At 44.4% G+C, this 22,242-nt stretch overlaps 1 protein-coding gene across 2 annotated transcripts in view; it reads right to left on the bottom strand.

Annotated features, from left to right (window-relative positions):
- The window catches only part of LOC139559336 (ribosome biogenesis protein bop1-like), a 121,622-nt gene that overhangs the window by 1,176 nt on the left and 98,204 nt on the right, over window positions 1–22,242 (bottom strand). For both annotated transcript variants that reach the window (XM_071375258.1, XM_071375259.1), the window contains exons 11-15: window positions 20,111–20,243; window positions 2,607–2,787; window positions 774–1,065; window positions 512–596; window positions 270–377 (exon numbers count right to left, since the gene is read on the bottom strand). In XM_071375258.1, the coding sequence (XP_071231359.1) occupies window positions 270–377; window positions 512–596; window positions 774–1,065; window positions 2,607–2,787; window positions 20,111–20,243 (799 nt within the window). The remainder of the gene's footprint in view (window positions 1–269; window positions 378–511; window positions 597–773; window positions 1,066–2,606; window positions 2,788–20,110; window positions 20,244–22,242) is intronic.

Here is a 22,242-nt window from a genome sequence, read left to right as displayed (position 1 = left end):
TATATTTCTTCATTTAAAATCTCTTGACGGTTATACAGCCGAAATAAAATGTACAAATCAGGAAATATGGTTTGTAGGATACGCATCAACATTTAGACGAGTTGGAGAAGGAACGCAGGGGGAAAAACAACATGACATCTTCAGAGAGAGAGAGAGAGAGAGAACGACAGAGGAAAGGAGAGATGGTGAAAAACAGACATGAGACAGTGACGAGGAGAGGTGTTTATATTGTATTGGGACAGTAGGTGTGATTGGGTGATGTGACTTACTTGTAGACCATGCCGTGGCAGACGATCACGCTGCCGTCATCAGCACCAGAGGCGAATAGGGGGTAGTTCCTGTGATAAGCCACGCCTCTCAAGGCCTTCTTGTGGTGCCTGGGTCGCCAAAACAGACAAAAGACTTCAGAACCAATAAAACTCAGGCCTCATGTCACGTGGTCAACAACTAGTATTCATTGGCAATCAATAATTACAAATTAATACATGAGAATGTATAGGAGGTGCCTCACCGCAGCATCTTGTACGGTTTGGTAGAGAGGTCCAGATCAAACCAGGCCAGTCTGCAGTCATAGCTGCCACAGATCAGGTTATCACCTGGCCAGGAGTAGTGTTAGTACAGAAAACATGTATTTCACTCATATATCACCACCTTCCTCCTCTTGAGAATGACCATCAAATCCCAGCTTATTGGCGGTGCATTTAGCCATCTCCACAGACGTTCCAGTAGGACATACTCTCCTCTCTGATGGGGACCTGTGATAGAGCACTAACCTCCAGGGTGAATGGCCATGCTGGAGATCCACTTGCAGTTGGTCATCAGCTTCTTGGTCAGCTCTTGCTTGATGAGGTTGTAGATGCGCACGTAGCGCTGCGTGGCCACGAAGAAGTAGGGCCGCAGCGGGTGGAAGGAGACGCACTGCACCAGGCCCTTGTTCTTGCGGAAGGGGTTCTGCGTCCGCCGCTTGCTCACCTGGTGGATCAGCACCTGCAGGTTGCTGGTGTTGTCAGGCATGACGCTGGACAGGTAGTCACCCTTACCGTGCCAAACTACCTGCTTTACTGCCTGGAGGAGGGTGGAAGGGAAGAAGGAGAGGGTAAGGGAGGAAGGGAGGGTGGAAGGGAAGAAGGAGAGGGTAAGGGAGGGTGGAAGGGAAGAAGGAGAGGGTAAGGGAGGAAGGGAGGGTGGAAGGGAAGAAGGAGAGGGTAAGGGAGGGTGGAAGGGAAGAAGGAGAGGGTAAGGGAGGAAGGGAGGGTGGAAGGGAAGAAGGAGAGGGTAAGGGAGGAAGGGAGGGTGGAAGGGAAGAAGGAGAGAAAGGAAGAGCGGAGGATTTAAGTATGATTCAATATGAATTATATTATCACAATTCAAAACAACATTTATATTACTGTTATTACTATACAGTACTATTACCATTACTACAGTAATACATTATAGTTTTAATACATATTTGTTATAATACACCTAGGACTATAGCTAAGGCAAAGTACAGAAACTTGAAAATATGGGTGGTAGCTAGTATTACTGTTGCAGTCTTTCCAAATGCCATGTGCATCTGTGTCAATTTTGTCAAAGCTTTTCTTTCCACTCTATTTTAAATTGGAAAAACTAGAAGCTCTTCTCTTATATGTTTCTTTCCATATACTTGAGGAAAAAGGCTAACCACAATCTACTCTGGTGTTTCCTTAAAAGCCTCCAAACTACAGCTGTTGGACTAAAAGGGTTTTCTGGGGTAAAGACAAAAAATATGTCTGAATGTCATCATAGGGTTCTCAGTATCACCATCTGAGTGTTCGTCTTCTTCACTATATCCCTAACATTCTGAGTTACCTGTGGCCTTAAAGGGGCAATCTGGGATTCAAACAAAAACAAAGCATTCACCCTCCACTTTTCTGGCAACCAGCTGAGGGATCGGGCTGGAGAAATGTAACCAGCTGAGGGATCGGGCTGGAGAAATGTAACCAGCTGAGGGATCGGGCTGGAGAAATGTAACCAGCTGAGGGATCGGGCTGGAGAAATGTAACCAGCTGAGGGATCGGGCTGGAGAAATGTAACCAGCTGAGGGATCGGGCTGGAGAAATGTAACCAGCTGAGAGATCGGGCTGGAGAAATGTAACCAGCTGAGGGATCGGGCTGGAGAAATGTAACCAGCTGAGGGATCGGGCTGGAGAAATGTAACCAGCTGAGGGATCGGGCTGGAGAAATGTAACCAGCTGAGAGATCGGGCTGGAGAAATGTAACCAGCTGAGGGATCGGGGCTGGAGAAATGTAACCAGCTGAGGGATCGGGGCTGGAGAAATGTAACCAGCTGAGGGATCGGGCTGGAGAAATGTAACCAGCTGAGGGATCGGGGCTGGAGAAATGTAACCAGCTGAGGGATCGGGCTGGAGAAATGTAACCAGCTGAGGGATCGGGCTGGAGAAATGTAACCAGCTGAGGGATCGGGCTGGAGAAATGTAACCAGCTGAGGGATCGGGCTGGAGAAATGTAACCACCTTCAAATTCATGGAGCTATAGATGCTGGACTGACCACTGACGCAGGAGTTGGGATGATCCTTACCTAAGAGGAGTGAGGGTTACTCAGAGGGAGAGGTAGTGTGTCTTACCTTGGGGTGGGTGAGGGTGAGGCGGTGTCCCTTGTTGTGCTCCGGGCCTTCAGACAGAGCCCAGGTGACGGCCTGCTCCTTGTCCTCCTCTGGGGGCTCGTAGGAGGTGATCAGCTGGTCTGTGGAGCTCACCACCAGCCTGTCTCCCAGAGATGGGTTCAACAGCAGCACTGTACTCTCACTGAGGAAGACAGAGGGAGGGGGAGAGAGCGAAAGACAGAGAGAGAGAGAGAGACACACAGAAAGAGAGGGAGAGCGAGAGAGAGAGAGACACACAGAGAGAGACAGCAACACAATTAGACCCAACCTAATCATGAGAAAACAAAAAGATAATTACTTAACACATTGGAAACAATTAACAAAAAAACTGAGCAAACTATAATGCTATTTGGCCCTAAACAGAGAGTACACAGTGGCAGAATACCTGACCACTGTGACTGACCCAAACTTAAGGAAAGCGTTGACTATGTACAGACTCAGTGAGCATAGCCTTGCTATTGAGAAAGGCTGCCGTAGGCAGACATGGCTCTCAAGAGAAGACAGGCTATGTGCACACTGCCCACAAAATGAGGTGGAAACTGTGCTGCACTTCCTAACCTTCTGCCCAATGTATGACCATATTAGAGACACATACATCCCTCAGATTACACAGATCCACAAATAATTTGAAAACAAACCCAATTTTGATAAACTCCCATATCTACTGGGTGAAATACCACAGTGTGCCAGTGTGCCATCACAGCAGCAATATTTGTGACCTGTTGCCACAAGGGTGACCAGTGAAGAACAAACACCATTGTAAATACAACCCATATTTATTTATTTTCCCCTTTTGTACTTTAACCATTTGCACATCGTTACAACACTGTATATAGACATTTGTAATGTTTTCATTCTTTTGGAACTTCTGTGAGTGTAATGTTTACTGTTAATTTTTATTGTTTATTATCTACTTCACTTGCTTTGGCAATGTTAACATATGTTTCCCATGCCAATAAAGCTCTTGAGAGAGAGAGCGAGAGCGACACACAGCAAGAGAGAGAGAGAGAGAGCCACACAGCGAGAGAGCGAGAGAGAGCCACACAGCGAGAGAGTGCGAGAGAGCCACACAGCGAGAGAGAGCCACACAGCGAGAGAGCCACACAGCGAGAGAGAGCGAGAGAGCCACACAGCGAGAGAGAGCGAGAGAGCCACACAGCGAGAGAGAGCGAGAGAGCCACACAGCGAGAGAGCCACACAGCGAGAGAGCGAGAGAGCCACACAGCGAGAGAGCCACACAGCGAGAGCGACACACAGCGAGAGCGACACACAGCGAGAGAGCGAGAGAGAGCCACACAGCGAGAGAGCGAGAGAGAGCCACACAGCTAGAGAGTGCGAGAGAGCCACACAGCGAGAGAGAGTGAGAGAGCCACACAGCGAGAGAGAGCCACACAGCGAGAGAGAGCGAGAGAGCCACACAGCGAGAGAGAGAGAGCGAGAGAGCCACACAGCGAGAGAGAGAGAGCGAGAGAGCCACACAGCGAGCGAGAGCGAGAGAGCCACACAGCGAGAGAGAGCGAGAGAGCCACACAGCGAGAGAGAGCGAGAGAGCCACACAGCGAGAGAGCCACACAGCGAGAGAGCGAGAGAGCCACACAGCGAGAGAGCCACACAGCGAGAGAGCCACACAGCGAGAGAGCGACACAGCGAGAGAGCCACACAGCGAGAGAGCCACACAGCGAGAGAGAGAGAGAGCCACACAGCGAGAGAGAGAGAGAGCCACACAGCGAGAGAGCCACACAGCGAGAGAGCGAGAGAGCCACACAGCGAGAGAGCGAGAGAGCCACACAGCGAGAGAGCGAGAGAGCCACACAGCAAGAGAGCCACACAGCGAGAGCGACACACAGCGAGAGCGACACACAGCGAGAGAGCGAGAGAGAGCCACACAGCGAGAGAGCGAGAGAGAGCCACACAGCGAGAGAGTGCGAGAGAGCCACACAGCGAGAGAGAGTGAGAGAGCCACACAGCGAGAGAGAGCCACACAGCGAGAGAGAGAGAGCGAGAGAGCCACACAGCGAGAGAGAGAGAGCGAGAGAGCCACACAGCGAGAGAGAGAGAGCGAGAGAGCCACACAGCGAGAGAGAGAGAGCCACAAAGCGAGCGAGAGCGAGAGAGCCACACAGCGAGAGAGAGCGAGAGAGCCACACAGCGAGAGAGAGCGAGAGAGCCACACAGCGAGAGAGCCACACAGCCACACAGCGAGAGAGCCACACAGCGAGAGAGCCACACAGCGAGAGAGCGACACAGCGAGAGAGCCACACAGCGAGAGAGCCACACAGCGAGAGAGCCACACAGCGAGAGAGCCACACAGCGAGAGAGCCACACAGCGAGAGAGCCACACAGCGAGAGAGAGAGAGAGCCACACAGCGAGAGAGAGAGAGAGCCACACAGCGAGAGAGAGAGAGAGCCACACAGCGAGAGAGCCACACAGCGAGAGAGCGAGAGAGCCACACAGCGAGAGAGCGAGAGAGCCACACAGCGAGAGAGCGAGAGAGCCACACAGCGAGAGAGCCACACAGCGAGAGCGACACACAGCGAGAGAGCCACACAGCGAGAGAGCCACACAGCGAGAGAGCCACACAGCGAGAGAGCCACACAGCGAGAGAGCGAGAGAGCCACACAGCGAGAGAGCCACACAGCGAGAGAGCGAGAGAGCCACACAGCGAGAGAGCCACACAGCGAGAGAGCCACACAGCGAGAGAGCGAGAGAGCCACACAGCGAGAGAGCCACACAGCGAGAGAGCCACACAGCGAGAGAGAGAGCCACACAGCGAGAGAGAGAGCCACACAGCGAGAGAGCCACACAGCGAGAGAGAGAGCCACACAGCGAGAGAGAGAGCCACACAGCGAGAGAGAGAGCCACACAGCGAGAGAGCCACACAGCGAGAGAACCACACAGCGAGAGAGCCACACAGCGAGAGAGAGAGAGAGAGCGAGAGAGCCACATAGCGAGAGAGAGAGAGAGAGCGAGAGAGCCACACAGCGAGAGAGCCAGAGAGCGAGAGAGCCACACAGCGAGAGAGAGAGAGAGAGCGAGAGAGCCACACAGCGAGAGAGAGAGAGAGAGCGAGAGAGCCACACAGCGAGAGAGAGAGAGCGAGAGAGCCACACAGCGAGAGAGCCACAAAGCGAGAGAGCCACACAGCGAGAGAGCCACAAAGCGAGAGAGCCACACAGCGAGAGAGAGAGAGAGAGAGCGAGAGAGCCACACAGCGAGAGAGAGAGAGAGAGCGAGAGAGCCACACAGCGAGAGAGAGAGAGAGCGAGAGAGCCACACAGCGAGAGAGAGAGAGCGAGAGAGCCACACAGCGAGAGAGAGAGAGCGAGAGAGCCACACAGCGAGAGAGAGAGCGAGAGAGCCACACAGCGAGAGAGCCACACAGCGAGAGAGCCACACAGCGAGAGAGCGACACAGCGCGAGAGAGGGTGATCTTGAAAAACAAGATTTCATCAAATGGGACAAACACCCCATTGAAACCCTGCATACAGAGTTCTGTAAGATTCTCCTACATGTCCAGAGGAAAACTACAAACAATGCATGCAGGGCAGAATTAGGCAAATATCCAATAATAATAAAAACTCAAAAAAGAGCAATTAGGTTTTTGGAAACATCTAAAATACAGTGCCCCCCTCTCATATCACTACCAAGCCCTGCAATGCCAAGAGCTGAGCAAAGAAAAGAGTCCCCTCATCCAGCTGGTCCTGGGGCTGAGTTCACAAACCTGTTCTACTAACACACTGAAGCCTCAGGACCAGAACATCCAATCAAATCAGGATAAACCAAATTACAACACAGTCAAAACAAAACTACATTTGCTTATTGGGAAACACAAGCACAAACACAAAGAAAAATGCAGTGCTATCTGGCCCTAAATCGACAGTACACTGTGGCTAAATATTTGACCATGGTTACTGATCAAAACCTTAGAAAAACCTTGACAAAATACAGGCTCAGTGAGCACAGCCTTGCCATTGAGAAGGGTAGACACAGGAAAACCTTGCTCCCTGTAGAGGAAAGGCTGTGCAACCACTGCACAACAGCAGAACCTGAGACGGAGCTGCATTTCCTGACAAAATGTAAAAAATATAAAACAATTAGAGTGTAATTTCCCCAAATTTGAAACCCTTATTCAAGGTTTCGAAGACCTCTCTGATGAGGATAGGCTAGCCGTCCTGTTGGGGTAGGACGCAGAGAGCTGTGGGTTGGCAGCGCACTACATTGCTGCCTGCCATAAGTTGAGGGACAGTGTCTGACAGACCAATCAACCTGCACATGTACTCTACTGTATGCTTATAGTTATTGTTGAATGTATGGTTATTTTGATACTTGGTTATTGTTGTTACTGTTGTCCCGTTGACAATTTTGATTCTCATTTTTATTTTTATATTGTAAATATCCAAAATAAGCTTTGGCAATATGTACATTGTTACGTCATGCCAATAAAGCAAATTGAATTGAATGAGAGAGAGAGAGAGACACACCGAGAAAGACAGCGAGAGAGAGAGACACAGCGAGAAAGACAGCGAGAGAGAGAGACACACCGACACAGCGAGAGCCACAGCGAGAGAGAGAGACACACACACACACACACAGAGAGAGAGACACAGTGAGAGAGACACAGTGAGAGAGAGAGATCGACAAAATAAAATCAACAGATCACTGTGGACTGTGCCTCACTGCTCAACGTCAGAACGGCTCACCACCCCACTCTGACATGTCAACACTTATACGATAACGTACATCTTGATCAGGACAGTATCAGAACCTTTGCCAAGGACCTAAAAGATGCAACACTTGGCAGGGACCCACACACCCATCACCCCAGCAACAGAGGTCCCCCGCCCCACCTTCTGAAACAGTACCCCCACCATCCACAGGAGAAAAGAGCCAGACATGGCTTATTACAGCACATCTCTACTAGACCAGGCCCAACACAGCACAGATTTACCAGACCAGACCTGTCTCAGGACAGCACGACTAGACCCGTCCCATCACAACACAGCTCTACTAGACCAGGCCCATCACACCATAGCTCTACTAGACCAGGCCCAACACACCACAGCTCTACTAGACCTGGCCCAACACAGCACAGATTTACCAGACCCACCTCAGGACAGCACGACTAGACCCGTCCCATCACACCACAGCTCTACTAGACCCGGCCCATCACACCACAGCTCTACTAGACCAGGCCCATCACACCACAGCTCTCCTAGACCAGGCCCATCACACCACAGCTCTACTAGACCAGGCCCATCACACCACAGCTCTACTAGACCAGGCCCATCACACCACAGCTCTACTAGACCAGGCCCATCACACCACAGCTCTACTAGACCAGGCTCAACACACCACAGCTCTACTAGACCAGGCCCATCACACCACAGCTCTACTAGACCAGGCCTATCACACCACAGCTCTACTAGACCAGGCCCATCACACCACAGCTCTACTAGACCAGGCCCATCACACCACAGCTCTACTAGACCAGGCCCATCACACCACAGCTCTACTAGACCAGGCCCATCACACCACAGCTCTACTAGACCAGGCCCAACACAGCACAGATTTACCAGACCAGACACACCTCAGGACAGTACGACTAGACCCGTCCCATCACAGCTCTACATGACCAGGCCCAACACAGCACAGATTTACCAGACCCGCCTCAGGACAGCTCTAGTAGACCCGTCCCATCACACCACAGCTCTACTAGACCCATCCCATCACAACACAGCTCTACAAGACCCAGCCCATCATAGCTCTACTAGACCAGGCCCATCACAGCTCTACTAGACCAGGCCCATCACAGCTCTACTAGACCAGGCCCATCACAGCTCTACTAGACCAGGCCCATCACAGCTCTACTAGACCAGGCCCATCACAACACAGCTCTACTAGACTAGGCCCATCACAACACAGCTCTATTGGACCTGGCCCATCACAACACAGCTCTATTGGACCTGGCCCATCACAACACAGCTCTGACCAAGGTGGTCCCGTGTGGCTCAGTTGGTAGAGCATGGCGCTTGCAACGCCAGGGTTGTGGGTTCATTCCCCACGGGGGGACCAGGATGAATATGTATGAACTTTCCAATTTGTAAGTCGCTCTGGATAAGAGCGTCTGCTAAATGACTTAAATGTACTCCAGGGTCGGACAGAACACTGTCCTTCAGAGAAGTACACCACATGATACAGTCCACACCATGTATCATTCAGATCATCAGCCTACATATGCTGAGGTAACCTCTGGCAAAAGACACCTAGAACTATCAGAGATAGGAGAGGTGCACCAACTACTGCAACTAATATGCAGACTACTGAGCTAGACAGACCCTTTATTCACGCACACACACGGTTGCAAATCGCATTGAATTTATTTTTTGTGCAATCTTATTCCATTCTTATTAATTTGTTTACAACTATTCTTAATTTTATTGGCACCGGTATTATAATAATAATTATATGTATGTATGTATATACAGTGGGGAGAACAAGTATTTGATACACTGCCGATTTTGCAGGTTTTCCTACTTACAAAGCATGTAGAGGTCTGTAATTTTTATCATAGGTACACTTCAACTGTGAGAGACGGAATCTAAAACAAAAATCCAGAAAATCACATTGTATGATTTTTAAGTAATTAATTTGCATTTTATTCCATGACATAAGTATTTGATCACCTACCAACCAGTAAGAATTCCGGCTCTCACAGACCTGTTAGTTTTTCTTTAAGAAGCCCTCCTGTTCTCCACTCATTACCTGTATTAACTGCACATGTTTGAACTCGTTACCTGTATAAAAGACACCTGTCCACACACTCAATCAAACAGACTCCAACCTCTCCACAATGGCCAAGACCAGAGAGCTGTGTAAGGACATCAGGGATGAAATTGTAGACCTGCACAAGGCTGGGATGGGCTACAGGACAATAGGCAAGCAGCTTGGTGAGAAGGCAACAGCTGTTGGTGCAATTATAAAAAAATGGAAGAAGTTCAAGATGATGGTCAATCACCCTCGGTCTGGGGCTCCATGCAAGATCTCACCTCGTGGGGAATCAATGATCATGAGGAAGGTGAGGGATCAGCCCAGAACTACACGGCAGGACCTGGTCAATGACCTGAAGAGAGCTGGGACCACAGTCTCAAAGAAAACCATTAGTAACACACTACGCCGCCATGGATTAAAATCCTGCAGCGCACGCAAGGTCCCCCTGCTCAAGCCAGCGCATGTCCAGGTTCGTCTGAAGTTTGCCAATGACCATCTGGATGATCCAGAGGAGGAATGGGAGAAGGTCATGTGGTTTGATGTGACAAAAATAGAGCTTTTTGGTCTAAACTCCACTCGCCGTGTTTGGAGGAAGAAGAAGGATGAGTACAACCCCAAGAACACCATCCCAACCGTGAGGCATGGAGGTGGAAACATCATTCTTTGGGGATGCTTTTCTGCAAAGGGGACAGGGCGGCTGCACTGTATTGAGGGGAGGATGGATGGGGCCATGTATCGCGAGATCTTGGCCAACAACCTCCTTCCCTCAGTAAGAGCATTGAGATGGGTCGTGGCTGGGTCTTCCAGCATGACAACGACCCGAAACACACAGCCAGGGCAACTAAGGAGTTGCTCCGTAAGAAGCATCTCAAGGTCCTGGAGTGGCCTACCCAGTCTCCAGACCTGAACCCAATAGAAAATCTTTGGAGGGAGCTGAAAGTCCGTATTGCCCAGCGACAGCCCCGAAACCTGAAGGATCTGGAGAACGTCTGTATGGAGGAGTGGGCTAAAATCCCTGCTGCAGTGTGTACAAACCTGGTCAAGAACTACAGGAAACGTATGATCTCTGTAATTGCAAACAAAGGTTTCTGTACCCAATATTAAGTTCTGCTTTTCTGATGTATCAAATACTTATGTCATGCAATAAAATGCAAATGAATTACTTAAAAATCATACAATGTGATTTTCTGGATTTTTGTTTTAGATTCTGTCTCTCACAGTTGAAGTGTATCTATGATAAAAATTACAGACCTCTACATGCTTTGTAAGTAGGAAAACCTGCAAAATCGGCAGTGTATCAAATACTTGTTCTCCCCACTGTATGTATGTATATATGTGTGTGTGTATATGTATGTATGTGTGTATGTGTGTATATATATATATATATATTTAATTTCCCCCCCAATGTACTTAACTCAAACCAGTGAATATCACTTATTAATAATGAGATCATTAACTATCAGCTCTTGGAATATCCAGGGCCGATACTCTTCACATTTTGGTTATAAAACAACAAATCCAGAATCGATTAAAAACATCAAGGGACAGGACATCATAATCCTACTGGAAACATGGTGTCGTGGAGACATAGATACTCAGTGTCCCTCAGGCTATAGGGAAAGTTTACTACCATCAATCAAACATTAAAATGTTAAACGGGGCCGAGACTCAGGTGGAATTCTCATTTGGCATAAGCAGGACTTAGCACTGAATGAAATGAAAAAAGGTACCAGTCACATTTGGCTAAAACTTAACAAAAAGGTACAATCTATTGTGACAATGATGTATACATATGTGCAGCTTATGCTCCTCCTCCAGATTCATCATATTATGATGATCAGTTTTTTGACAATCTCCATACAGAAATCATTACAATTCAGGCAAAGGGTAAAGTGCTTCTTTGTGGAGATTTGTGGAGATTTCGATGCAAGAACAGGTTCTGAGCCTGACTACACTGATGCGGGAGGTAACCACCACATATTTGGTCACCCCTCCTTGTACAGTAGCCCTATTATAAATAATAGAAACAGTCCTGACCAAATACTGAACAAAAATGGGAAGGAGTTAGTGCATCTCTGTCGAGCCTTAGGCCTGTACATGCTTAATGGTAGAATCAGAGGGGACTCTTTAGGTCAGTTTACATACTGCTCAGCTCTTGGGACAAGTATAGTCGATTATGCCATCACTGACCCCTCCTCCATTAGTGCATTCACTGTCAGTCCACAGACACCATTGTCAGATCAGAGTCAGATAAACGTGTTTCTGAAGAAATTAACCGGCAATATTAATTTTAAAAAACAGCCCAATAAACTCTACAACATAAACCAAATCGTACAGATGGGCTCCAAACAGTGCAGAGAGATTCATTGAAACATTGAACTCAAATGAAATGATGAACTCTATACAGTTTTTCAATAAGTCACAATACCAAAACTATAAAGATGGTGTCAATTCGGCTACTCAAAACATCAACTGCATATTCCAAAAAGCAGCATCGAAAGCAAATTTGAGAAAACCAAAGAAATGCAACATAAGAAACAAACCAAAAAATGTTTCTGACAAATGGTTTGATAATGATTGAAAAACAATTAGAATACACCTAAGACAAATGTCAAATGAAAAACATAAGCAGCAAAACAACCCAGAGCTACGATATGAATACTTTGAAACTCTGAAACAGTATAAACAAACACTGAAACGCAAAAAATGTAACAAGACACTTGATGAAATTGAAAACGCAATTGACCAAAATCAGTTCTGGGACATGTGGAACAATTTAAGCACAACAAAGCCACAAGAATTAGCCATATAAGATGTAGGAATTTGGAAAACTTATTTTGATCATCTATACAAAAACATCCCACAAAAAGACTTACAACAGAACCAATTAGAAATTAAAGAAAAATTGAACATCATTGAATCAGTCATTAAAAACAACCAAAATCCATTAGATTACCCAATAACCCAAAAGGAAATAAATTAAAAGCTCAAATCTATTAAATCAAAGAAGGCTTGTGGTCTAGATAACATCAGAAATGAAATGCTGAAAAACAGCATACCTGAGTTACAAAATGCTGTGCTTAAATTGTTCAACATGGTTTTAATTTCTGGCTGCTTCCCTGATGTCTGGAACAAATGGAGACAAATCAAAGTGCAGACAAATCAGACCTCAATAATTAAAGGGGAATTTGCGTAAACAGCAACTTGGGAAAGGTTTTCTGTAGCATTTTGAATTCAAGAATTCAAACCTTTCTTCAAGAAAAAAAAGTAATAAGTAAATGTCAAATTGGCTTTCTCCCTAACCATCGCACTACTGACCATATATACACCTTACACACACTAATTAATAAACACGTCCACCAAAAAAAGAGGGCAAAATCTTTGCTTGCTTTATTGACTTTTAAAAGCATTTGATTCTATTTGGTACGAAGGGCTATTCTACAAAATTCTCCAAAGTGGGCTTGTTGGTAAGGTGAATGACTTAATAAAATGTATGTACACAGAAAACAAGTGTGCAATAAAAATCAAAAACCAAAGAACAGAATTATTTTCACAACGTTGAGGTGTGAGACAAGGCTGCAGTTTGAGTCCAAATCTTTTCAACATTTATATCAATGAATTAGCAGACATGTTGGACTATTCTCCAGCGCCAGGACTCACACTATTTGACACAGAGGTGAAATACCTGCTATATGCTGATGACTTGGTACTTCTATCACCAACCAAAGAAGGTCTTCAACAGAACATTAATATTCTAGAGCAATATTGCCATATTTGGGCCCTGGCAGTAAATTTCCAAAAAACGAAAATCATGATTTTCCACAACAACAAAAAACAGATGTCAGAAGCACAAATATAAATTCACCCTGAACACCACCATAATTGAACACACTAAAAACCTACCTTGGTCTGACCGTATCTGCATCGGGAAACTTTAAAATGGCAGTGAATGCACTCAAAGAAAAAGCCTGCAGAGCATTGTATGCAATAAAAATGAAATTATTCAAAATCAACATCCCAATTCAGATTTGGACAAAAATATTTGACAGTGTAATCCTACCAATAGCTCTTTGCGGAAGTGAGGTTTGGGGGCCACTCAATAAACTGGACTTTAAAATGTGGGACAAACATCCAATTGAAGCTCTACCTGCAGAATTCTGTCGGACAATTCTACAAGTCCAGAGAAATACACCAACTAATGCATGTAGGCAGAATTGGGCCGCTTTCCAGTAGTAATGAAAACACAGAAAAGATCATACATTTTTTGGCTCCATCTAAATTCAAGTCCAAATTCAAGTCTGCAATTTAATGCACTTCAAACCCAAGAGCTGAGCCCAGAAACGAGCCCTCTCAGTAAGCTGGTGTTGGACCTAACCAACCAAGCTGACACCAGCACTGCTTCAAAAGAAAGAATTCCAATAAACAAAATCATGAACCAATCAAAGGACTCATATTTACAACATTGGAAAAACGAAACAAAATCCCAAAGTCGACTAAATTGCTGTCTGACCCTAAACAGAGAATATGAATTGGCTGATTATCTCTACTGTGTCAGAGATACGAAGCAGAGACAGATCCTTACCAAGTACAGGCTGAGTGACAACCGATTGGCAATAGAAACCAGCAGACATAAAAAGACATGGCTACCCAAAGAGGAGCGTGTATGTGGTCACTGCACGACAGGGGAGGTCGAGACAGAGATGCACTTTCTCCTTTACTGTGATAAATATTCCTCACAAAGAGAGTCATTATTCACAGAAATGACTACATTTATTCCAAATTTGAACTGATTAAACCCAGAGGAAAACTAAAAATACTCACGGGCGAAGGAGCAATGGCTCCTCTTGCAGCCAAATATGTATTTGCCTGCCATAGCCTGAGGGACAGTGAATAATAACATCTGCATAGTAAATAGTAACTTACTATTATTTTTATTTATATTATTATTGTTGTTTATCATTCCAAATAGTAGTGGTATGGGTGGTAATGGTAATGATAGCAGTTTAGTGATGGTGGTGGTAGTAGTAGTAGTAGTAATGATGATGGTAGTAGTAGTACTGATGGTGGTAGTAGTAGTAGTAGTAGTAATGATGATGGTAGTTGTAGTACTGATGTAATAATGGTGGTGGTAGGAGTAGTAGTAATGATGATGGTAGTTGTAGTACTGATGTAATGATGGTAGTAGTAGTAGTACTGATGTAATGATGGTAGTTGTAGAACTGATGTAATGATGGTGGTAGTAGTAGTAGTAATGATGATGGTAGTTGTAGTACTGATGTAATGATGGTGGTAGTAGTAGTAGTAATGATGATGTTAGTTGTAGTAATGATGATGGTAGTTGTAGTACAGATGTAATGATGGTGGTGGTAGTAGTAATGATGTAATGATGATGGTAGTAGTAGTAGTAATGATGATGTTAGTTGTAGTAATGATGGTGGTGGTAGTAGTAATAGTAGTAGTAGTAATAATGATGATGGTAGTAGTAGTAGTAATGATGTAATGATGATGGTAGTAGTAGTAATGATGATGTTAGTTGTAGTAATGATGGTGGTGGTAGTAGTAATAGTAGTAGTAGTAATAATGATGATGGTAGTTGTAGAACTGATGTAATGATGGTGGTAGTAGTAGTAGTAATGATGATGTTAGTTGTAGTAATGATGGTGGTGGTAGTAGTAATAGTAGTAGTAGTAGTAATGATGATGGTAGTTGTAGTAGTGATGTAATGATGATGGTGGTTGTAGTAGTAATGATGATGGTAGTTGTAGTACTGATGTAATGATGGTGGTAGTAGTAGTACTTATGTAATGATGGTGGTAATAGTAGTAGTAATGATGATGGTGGTAGTAGTAGTAATGATGATGGTGGTAGTAGTAGTAATGATGATGGTGGTAGTAGTAGTAATGATGATGGTGGTAGTAGTAGTAGTAGTAATGATGATGGTGGTAGTAGTAGTAGTAATGATGATGGTGGTAGTAGTAGTAGTAATGATGATGGTGGTAGTAGTAGTAGTAGTGATGTAATGGTAGTTGTAGTAGTGATGTAATGATGATGGTAGTTGTAGTACAGATTTAATGATGGTGGTAGTAGTAGTAGTAGTAATGATGATGGTAGTTGTAGTAGTGATGTAATGATGATGGTAGTAGTACTACTTATGTAATGATGGTGGTAATAGTAGTAATAATGATGATGATGGTGGTAGTAGTAGTAGTAATGATGATGGTGGTAGTAGTAGTAATGATGTAATGATGATGGTGGTAGTAGTAGTAATGATGTAATGATGATGGTAGTAGTAGTAATGATGATGTTAGTTGTAGTAATGATGGTGGTGGTAGTAGTAATAGTAGTAGTAGTAATAATGATGATGGTAGTAGTAGTAGTAATGATGTAATGATGATGGTAGTAGTAGTAATGATGATGTTAGTTGTAGTAATGATGGTGGTGGTAGTAGTAATAGTAGTAGTAGTAATAATGATGATGGTAGTTGTAGAACTGATGTAATGATGGTGGTAGTAGTAGTAGTAATGATGATGTTAGTTGTAGTAATGATGGTGGTGGTAGTAGTAATAGTAGTAGTAGTAGTAATGATGATGGTAGTTGTAGTAGTGATGTAATGATGATGGTGGTTGTAGTAGTAATGATGATGGTAGTTGTAGTACTGATGTAATGATGGTGGTAGTAGTAGTACTTATGTAATGATGGTGGTAATAGTAGTAGTAATGATGATGGTGGTAGTAGTAGTAATGATGATGGTGGTAGTAGTAGTAATGATGATGGTGGTAGTAGTAGTAATGATGATGGTGGTAGTAGTAGTAGTAATGATGATGGTGGTAGTAGTAGTAGTAATGATGATGGTGGTAGTAGTAGTAGTAGTGATGTAATGGTAGTTGTAGTAGTGATGTAATGATGATGGTAGTTGTAGTACAGATTTAATGATGATGGTAGTTGTAGTAGTGATGTAATGATGATGGTAGTAGTACTACTTATGTAATGATGGTGGTAATAGTAGTAATAATGATGATGATGGTGGTAGTAGTAGTAATAATGATGATGATGGTGGTAGTAGTAGTAGTAATGATGATGGTGGTAGTAGTAGTAATGATGTAATGATGATGGTGGTAGTAGTAGTAATGATGTAATGATGATGGCGGTGGTAGTAGTGATGTAATGATGATGGTGGTAGTAGTAGTAATGATGTAATGATGATGGTGGTAGTTGTAGTACAGATGTAATGATGATGGTGGTTGTAGTAGTGATGTAATGATGATGGTGGTTGTAGTAGTGATGTAATGATGATGGTGGTTGTAGTAGTGATGTAATGATGATGGTGGTTGTAGTAGTGATGTAATGATGATGGTGGTAGTAGTAGTAATGATGATGGTAGTTGTAGTACAGATGTAATGATGATGGTAGTTGTAGTAGTGATGTAATGATGATGGTGGTAGTAGTAGTAATGATGATGGTAGTTGTAGAACTGATGTAATGATGATGGTGGTAGTAGTAGTAGTATGATGATGGTAGTTGTAGTACAGATGTAATGATGATGGTAGTTGTAGAACTGATGTAATGATGGTGGTAGTAGTAGTAGTAGTAATGATGATGGTAGTTGTAGAACTGATGTAATGATGATGGTGGTAGTAGTAGTAATGATGATGGTAGTTGTAGAACTGATGTAATGATGGTGGTAGTAGTAGTAGTAGTAATGATGATGGTAGTTGTAGAACTGATGTAATGATGGTGGTAGTAGTAGTAGTAGTAATGATGATGGTAGTTGTAGAACTGATGTAATGATGATGGTGGTAGTAGTAGTAGTAATGATGATGGTAGTTGTAGTACTGATGTAATGATGGTGGTAGTAGTAGTACTGATGTAATGATGGTGGTAGTAGTAGTAGTAGTAATGATGATGGTAGTTGTAGAACTGATGTAACGATGGTGGTGGTAGTAGTAGTAGTAATGATGATGGTAGTTGTAGTGCAGATGTAATGATGGTGGTAGTAGTAGTGATGTAATGATGATGGTGGTAGTAGTAGTAGTAGTAGTAGTAATGATGATGGTAGTTGTAGAACTGATGTAATGATGGTGGTAGTAGTAGTGATGTAATGATGATGGTGGTAGTAGTAGTAGTAGTAGTAGTAATGATGATGGTAGTTGTAGTGCAGATGTAATGATGGTGGTAGTAGTAGTGATGTAATGATGATGGTGGTAGTAGTAGTAGTAGTAGTAGTAATGATGATGGTAGTTGTAGAACTGATGTAACGATGGTGGTGGTAGTAGTAGTAGTAATGATGATGGTAGTTGTAGTGCAGATGTAATGATGGTGGTAGTAGTAGTGATGTAATGATGATGGTGGTAGTAGTAGTAGTAGTAGTAGTAATGATGATGGTAGTTGTAGAACTGATGTAATGATGGTGGTAGTAGTAGTAATGATGATGGTGGTAGTAGTAGTAGTAATGATGATGGTGGTAGTAGTAGTAGTAATGATGATGATGGTGGTAGTAGTACTGATGTAATGATGGTGGTAGTAGTAGTAGTAATGATGGTAGTTGTAGAACTGATGTAATGATGGTGGTGGTAGTAGTAGTAGTAATGATGGTGGTAGTAGTAGTAGTAGTAGTAGTAGTAGTAGTAGTAGTAGTGATGTAATGGTAGTTGTAGTAGTGATGTAATGATGATGGTGGTAGTAGTAGTAGTAATGATGGTGGTAGTAGTAGTAGTAGTAATGATGATGGTAGTTGTAGAACTGATGTAATGATGGTGGTTGTAGTAGTAGTAATAGTAATGATGATGGTAGTTGTAGTAGTGATGTAATGATGGTGGTGATAGTAGTAGTAGTAGTAATGATAATGGTAGTTGTAGAACTGATGTAATGATGGTGGTGGTAGTAGTAGTAATGATGATGGTAGTTGTAGTACTGATGTATTGATGGTGGTAGTAGTAGTAGTAGTGATGATGGTAGTTGTAGAACTGATGTAATGATGGTGGTGGTAGTAGTAGTAATGATGATGGTAGTTGTAGTACAGATGTAATGATGGTGGTGGTAGTAGTAGTAATGATGATGGTAGTAGTAGTACTGATGTAATGATGGTGGTGGTAGTAGTAGTAGTAATGATGATGTTAGTTGTAGAACTGATGTAATGATGGTGGTGGTAGTAGTAGTAATGATGATGGTAGTTGTAGTACTGATGTAATGATGGTGGTGGTAGTAGTAGTAATGATGATGGTAGTTGTAGTACTGATGTAATGATGGTGGTAGTAGTAGTAGTAATGATGATGGTAGTTGTAGTACTGATGTAATGATGGTGGTAGTAGTAGTAGTAGTAATGATGATGGTAGTTGTAGTAGTAGTAATGATGATGGTAGTTGTAGTAGTAGTAATGATGATGGTAGTTGTAGTAGTAGTAATGATGAATGGTAGTTGTAGTACTGATGTAATGATGGTGGTAGTAGTAGTAGTAATGCTGATGGTAGTTGTAGTACTGATGTAATGATGGTGGTAGTAGTAGTAGTAATGATGATGGTAGTAGTAGTAGTAATGATGATGTTAGTTGTAGAACTGATGTAATGATGATGGTAGTAGTAGTAGTAGTAATGATGATGGTAGTATTAGTAGTAGTAATGATGATGGTAGTTGTAGTACTGATGTAATGATGGTGGTAGTAGTAGTAGTAATGATGATGGTAGTTGTAGTACTGATGTAATGATGGTGGTGGTAGTAGTAGTAGTAAATGATGATGTTAGTTGTAGAACTGATGTAATGATGGTGGTGGTAGTAGTAGTAATGATGATGGTAGTTGTAGTACTGATGTAATGATGATGGTGGTAGTAGTAGTAATGATGATGGTAGTTGTAGTACTGATGTAATGATGGTGGTAGTAGTAGTAGTAGTAATGATGATGGTAGTTGTAGAACTGATGTAATGATGGTGGTAGTAGTAGTAGTAATGATGATGGTAGTTGTAGAACTGATGTAATGATGGTGGTAGTAGTAGTAGTAATGATGATGGTAGTAGTAGTAGTAGTAATGATGATGGTAGTTGTAGTACTGATGTAATGATGGTGGTAGTAGTAGTAGTAGTAGTAATGATGATGGTAGTTGTAGTACTGATGTAATGATGGTGGTGGTAGTAGTAGTAATGATGATGGTGGTAGTAGTAGTAGTAATGATGATGGTAGTTGTAGTACTGATGTAATGATGGTGGTGATAGTAGTAGTAATGATGATGGTAGTTGTAGTACTGATGTAATGATGGTGGTGGTAGTAGTAGTAGTGATGTAATAATGATGATGATAGTTGTAGTACTGATTTAATGATGATGGTGGTAGTACTAATAATGATGATGGTGGTAGTACTAATAATGATGATGATGGTAGTTGTAGTACTGATTTAACAACAAAACGTTGTTCCTGCCAATAAAGCAGATTGAATTTGAGAGACCAGTTTATAGTGCGGCGTTGCGTCGTGCCTGAAGCCTTAAGCCTTATATGGGCCATACACCACAACCCCTCATGTCTTTTTGCTTAATTATAAACTGGTTACAGTGGTTATTGGGATACCCCAGACGGTACACTATAAAATCATTCTGTCCGTCAACACATACAGTCTGTTCAGTGATGAAGACACAGACACCTCAAAACAGAGGGGAGGATTTTAAGAGAGCACCCATTAGGAGGAAAGAGACTGTATGAGGAGGAGACTTACAAGCACACGGCCACCAGGCAGACGGCTGGGTTGGGGTTCCACGCCACGCTCTTCACAGCTCCGCCCACCTCCAGAGTCTTCATGCAGCGCCCCGTGTTGACCTCCCAGAAGCGCACAGTGAAATCGTCTGAGCCTGGAGGGAGAGAGAGGGTCAAAGGTCAGACTACAGGGTTAACATGGGGCCCTTAACAGCAATGTGTGTGTGTGATTGTGTGAGAGAATGTGTATGCGAGCGTGCGTAAGTGTGTGACTGTGTGCGTGTGCTCATACATGCATCACAGTCACACTTACGCCAGTCAGTAAGCTGGTCAGCTCAGCCCCAGCGGCAGCAGGTGTGGTCTCCGGACACCGCGCGTCGTTGAGTTACCACAGCGTGAAAGTCTTAAAGTGGCTCATAAATAAACTGGGAAAGCTCTGAGCTAGCAGGCTGACTAACCTCAATGAGAGGGGAGCAGAAACTAAATGGTGGAGGGGTAGAACAGAGGAGGAGAGTAGACGAGAGGAGGAGAGTAGAGGAGGAGGAGAGCAGAGAAGGAGAGTAGAGGAGGAGTAGAGGAGGAGAGTAGGAGGAGAGTAGAGGAGGATAGGACGAGAGTAGAGGAGGAGAGGAGGAGAGTAGACGAGAGTAGAGGAGGAGGAGAGTAGAGGAGGAGAATAGAGGAGGAGGAGAGTAGAGGAGGATAGGACGAGAGTAGAGGAGGAGAGAAGGAGAGTAGACGAGAGTAGAGGAGGAGGAGAGTAGAGGAGGAGGAGGAGAATAGAGGAGGACGAGAATAGAGGAGGGGAGTGGAGGAGGATAGAAGAGGAGGGGAGTAGAGGAGAGGAGAGGAAGAGAGGAGGAGGAGAGAAGAGGAGTAGAGGAGGAGGAGAGTAGAGGAGGGAGGTGGAGGAGGAGAATAGAGGAGGAGAGAAGAGGAGGAGAGTAGACGAGATGAGAGGAGGAGAGTAGAGGAGGAGAGTAGAGGAGAGGAGGAGAGGAGGGGAGTAGAGGAGGGGAGTAGAGGAGGGGAGTAGAGGAGGAGAATAGAGGAGGAGAATAGAGGAGGAGAGAAGAGGAGAGTAGACGAGATGAGAGGAGGAGAGTAGAGGAGGAGAGAAGAGGAGGGGAGTAGGAGGAGAGTAGAGGAGAGGAGAGTAGAGGAGGAGAGAAGAGGAGGGGAGTAGAGGAGAGTAGAGGAGGAGAGTAGAGGAGGGGGAGAGTAGAGGAGGAGAGTAGAGGAGGAGGAGAGTAGAGGAGAGTAGAGGAGAGGAAGAGAAGAGGAGTAGAGGAGGAGAGTAGAGGAGGAGGAGAGTAGAGGAGGAGAGAAGAGGAGGAGAGTAGAGGAGGAGGAGAGTAGAGGAGGAGAGGAGGAGAGTAGAGGAGGAGAGTAGAGGAGGAGAGTAGAGGAGGAGAGTAGAGGAGGAGAGTAGAGGAGGGGGAGAGGAGGAGAGGAGGAGAGGAGGAGAGGAGAGTAGAGTAGAGGAGAGTAGAGGAGAGGAAGAGAAGAGGAGTAGAGTAGGAGGAGAGTAGAGGAGAGGAAGAGAAGAGGAGTAGAGAAGAGGAGGAAAGTAGAGGAGTAGAGAAGAGGAGGAGAGAAGGAGAGAAGAGGAGGAGGAGAGTAGAGGAGGAGGAGAGTAGAGGAGGAGAGTAGAGGAGAATAGAGGAGGAGAGTAGAGGAGGGGGAGAGGAGGAGAGTAGAGGAGGAGAGCAGAGGAGGGAAGTAAAGGAGGAGAGCAGAGGAGGAGAGCAGAGGGGGAGAGTAGAGGGGGAGAGTAGAGGGGGAGAGTAGAGGGGGGGGAGCAGAGGGGGAGTGGGCCTGGTTCGTGTCACTACTAGACAGGGGTTTAGGGGTTAGTTGATGGGGAGGCTGTGTTGATGAATAATATTGTGATATACAGTAACAGTGGGAAAGTGCAGATAAAACCTAAAGGTAATGTAGCATATCTTTATATTTCAAAAATAGAATATACACCTCTTCAATACATTATCAATACCTTGTGTGTGTGTGGTTGACATATGCGTTAAAAGTTATCTGTGTGGTTCACATATGCGTTAAAAGTTATCTGTGTGAATGTGTATAATACACATCATAAGTAGCAGACATGGCGGGCCGGGACAGGTTTCCTGGCCAGCCCACTGCTCATCAGCTGAG

Source organism: Salvelinus alpinus, chromosome 29 (genome assembly GCF_045679555.1).
Source record: "Salvelinus alpinus chromosome 29, SLU_Salpinus.1, whole genome shotgun sequence".
NCBI classification, from domain to species: Eukaryota; Metazoa; Chordata; class Actinopteri; order Salmoniformes; family Salmonidae; genus Salvelinus; species Salvelinus alpinus.
The sequence above is the reverse complement of the archived record's forward strand: the minus strand, read 5'-3'. Positions and strand labels throughout refer to the sequence as shown.